At 44.1% G+C, this 3,487-nt stretch overlaps 1 protein-coding gene across 2 annotated transcripts in view; it reads right to left on the reverse strand.

Moving 5' to 3' along the window:
- Positions 1–244: 244 nt before the first annotated feature.
- The window catches only part of AFAP1L1 (actin filament associated protein 1-like 1), a 65,398-nt gene continuing 62,155 nt past the window's right edge, over positions 245–3,487 (reverse strand). Inside the window, exons 18-19 of one of the 2 annotated variants that reach the window (XM_011985389.1) lie at positions 2,780–2,908; positions 245–514 (exon numbers count right to left, since the gene is read on the reverse strand). In XM_011985389.1, coding sequence (XP_011840779.1) covers positions 491–514; positions 2,780–2,908 — 153 coding nt within the window. In that variant the 3' untranslated portion in view covers positions 245–490. The remainder of the gene's footprint in view (positions 515–2,779; positions 2,909–3,487) is intronic. The other variant, XM_011985390.1, reaches the window with a different exon arrangement.

Here is a 3,487-nt window from a genome sequence, read left to right on the forward strand (position 1 = left end):
TGTATGCAGGCAGGGATAATGTTATTGATTGTTCAACCTGTTTGCCTTGCCCAGTGGTTGTCAGTAATGCCCAATATGAATCAAGTTGGAACAAGTGTGATCAGATTATCAGGTCTTGTCTCTCTACACTGCACCACCAATGCTTCAGCACTGCCTCCCTTTGCCTTAAGGACTGGGAGTGCGATGCTGTGAATGGGATGGAAGGGCTTATTCACATGTGCTTTCATTTCTTCTTCAGAAGGGAATCCCTCCATCCTCATTTCCACCCTTTGTAAAGTCATAAGAATGCTCTCCATTTCCCTCTTCCCTTCTACTTCTTCCCTCCCCATATCCCCTAAAATCATGCAGACAATAAAGGCTGGTCTTTTGGGTGCCCTGGAGAACGAGGGCTACTTCCTAGTCTTCTCTTGGTGTCTCCTTGTGAAAAAAGCATTTCTTCCTCAGGTGGACAAGCTGATATTTCCTTTGGAATGAAATCCTCATTCTCTTCCTAGGTCTTCTTCATTTCCCATTCCTGAAGTACAGAAAGACAAGACAAATCAATTTGTTGAATGGTCTAGTGTGACATGGATAAAAACATTTCATGGCACCCAGTTAGATGATCTCCACTGGCCAGGTTGCATTGGGTTCTAGCCCCCTCTCTCTCTTTCTGTGGCCCTGAGTAAGTCACTTCTCCATGCTGGTCTCTCTTGTCCCTTCATCCATTCTCAACATAGTTGCCTGAATGGTCTTTAAAAAATGTAATTTATATCCAAAACCCTTTGCTCAAAACCTTCCATCATGTCACAGCAAGATCCATTATGTTACAACAAGATCCATGGTTCCTCAGTGGCCTGAAAGGCTTTAGAGAAAAGGCTGGTAAATGATAGTCTGTGGGCCAAGTCTGGCCTATTGCCCGTTCTCATATAATCCATCATCTAAGAATGATTTTCTTATTTCTAAATGTTTGGAAAAAAAAAAATCAAAAGAAGATGACTATCTCATGACACATGAAAATGATAAGAAATTCAAATTTCAGTGCCTATAAATAAGTTTTATTGGGCTAGGCGCAGTGGCTCATGCCTGTAATCCCAGCACTTTGGGAGGCTGAGGTGGGCAGATCACGAGGTCAGGAGTTCGAGACCAACCTGACCAACATGGTGAAACCCCGTCTCTACTAAAAATACAAAAAAATTATTCAAGCATGGTGGTGTGCACCTGTAATCCCAGCTACACAAGAGGCTAAGGCAGGAGAATTGCTTGAACCCAGGAGGCGGAGGTTGCAGTGAGCTGAGATCGTGCCACTGCACTCCAGCCTGGGCGACAGAGCGAGACTCCATCTCAAAAAAATAAATAAATAAATAAAATTAAAAAAAAATAAAAAGTTTTACTGGGACACAGCCGTTTTCATCATCATTTACACATTGTCCATGGCTATTTTCATGTGACAATGGCAGAGCTGAGAGGTTGTGGAACAGATCATGTGGTTCAGAAAGCCTAAACTATTTACTCTCTGGCCCTTCACAGAAAAAGTTTGCTGACTGCTGGTCTAGATGATCTGGCCCCTCACTGGTTACTTCTCTGATCTCATCTCCTAATGCTCACCCTTTGTTCCCTTCACTGGAACCACCTGGATCTTCTTGATGTTCCTCAAACATGCCAAGCTTTTTCCCACTTCAGGGACTTGACACTTGCTCTTCTCTCTGCCTGGATCGTCATTCCCTCAGCCCCCTGCATGGGTCTCTCCCTCACACTCCATTCAGGTCTCTGCTTATGTGTCACTTTCTCGAAAGGGTCTTTGCTGTCACTGTGCTTAAGCCCCTTTGGGAGGTTCATCTTCTCTGGCATCACATTATTTATGTGTGGTATTTAAAGTATTTGTCTTCCCAACTCTATGAGACCAGGGACTTTTTTGGGTTCCCTGTTATGTAACCAGAAATTATAACAAGACTCACATATGTTAGGTCTTCAACAAATATTTGTTTAATGACTAACTGTAGGAAAGAGTAAAGACTCTTCCCTCTCAGGCTCTGAAAATCAATTCCAACCTGAGGGACGTAGAGCCGTGCTTTTTTTTTTGAGACAGGGTCTCACTTAGTGTCATCTAGAAATCCAGAAAGCTGTGAAACCGAAATATTTCTCCACTGTTTTGGTATAGACTCATTTGGTGGCAAAACTTGACCTGACCTGATATGAGGCTGTTTATAATCTTCATTCACTCCGAGTGCTATAAATATTCCTGTGTCTTGCTGTAGAATTATTAACATGTTTACTTACATGGTACCACCTGAGGACTTATTGGGGTTTTCATCATATATTAGTGTAGGTACCATATTACCTTAATAAAATCCAAAAAGTTCTGAAACATAGCTGACCCCCAAGAGTCACACAGAAGGGACTGTGGACCAGCATCCTGGAGGGAGCCATGGACTTAGAATTGGAAGATGTGGGTTTACTTACTTGCTTTTGCAGTGATATCTTGCATAGCCCTGGGCAAGTCCCATAGTCCTTGATTTTCAGTTACCTCATCAATGAAATGGGACCTGTCCTGTCTCAAAACACATTGTAGGCTCAGAAACCAGATGATTAAGCTTGTTAGAAATATGTGTTAACAAAGAGTGAATAGGTTCTGAATAATATCTGAAGATTACTGCTTCTGAGGAAGGTTCATGAATTTCATTGCATAAATGCATTGGCAATTCTCTACCTTTCTCACTAGCTGATTTTTTGGTTTTGGGTGAACTTCCATAAAAAGGGGGTTACCAGGTCTGTGATTTGATAAGCTGAACTATGGCTCTACCTTGGCTTTCTGTAGCACCCTTCCTTGGTTGGAGGCTACGATGGATGGGCTCCTCTTCCTCAGCTCAGAAACACAGTTGACAGGGAGAGATTGCTCTGGAACGCTGCTCTTGGGTTTATTTGCAGTTTCCTGTTGATGGCAATAAATAATTACATAGGTGAGATCTGGTGATGGCTACCGACACCCAGCCTGCCCTCAAAAGCATGAGGACACTTTATTATTTTTATTTTTGAGAGAGAGTCTCTCTTTGTCACCCAGGCTGGAGCACAGTGGCGCGAGCTTGGCTCACTGCAACCTCTGCCTCCTGGGTTCAAGCGATTCTCATACCTCAGCCTCCCAAGTAGCTGGGATTACAGGTGTGCACCACCGGGCCTGGCTAATGTTTGTATTTTCAGTAGAGATGGGGTTTTGCCAAATTGCCCAGGCTGGTCTCAAACTCCTGGGCTCAAGCAGTTCACCCACCTTGGCCTCCCAAAGTCCTGGGATTACAGGTGTAAGCTACTGTGCCCAGCAGCATAGGAACTTTAAAATAAAAGGCACTGGCCAGGCGCGGTGGCTCATGCCGGTAATCCCAGCACTTTGGGAGGCCCAGACAGGCGGATCACGAGGTCAGGAGATCAAGACCATCCTGGCTAACACAATGAAACCCAGTCTCTACTAAAAATACAAAGAATTAGCGGGGCGTGGTGGTGGGCGCCTGTAGTCCCA

Source organism: Mandrillus leucophaeus, unplaced genomic scaffold (assembly GCF_000951045.1).
Source record: "Mandrillus leucophaeus isolate KB7577 unplaced genomic scaffold, Mleu.le_1.0 Scaffold282, whole genome shotgun sequence".
Lineage (NCBI taxonomy): Eukaryota > Metazoa > Chordata > Mammalia > Primates > Cercopithecidae > Mandrillus > Mandrillus leucophaeus.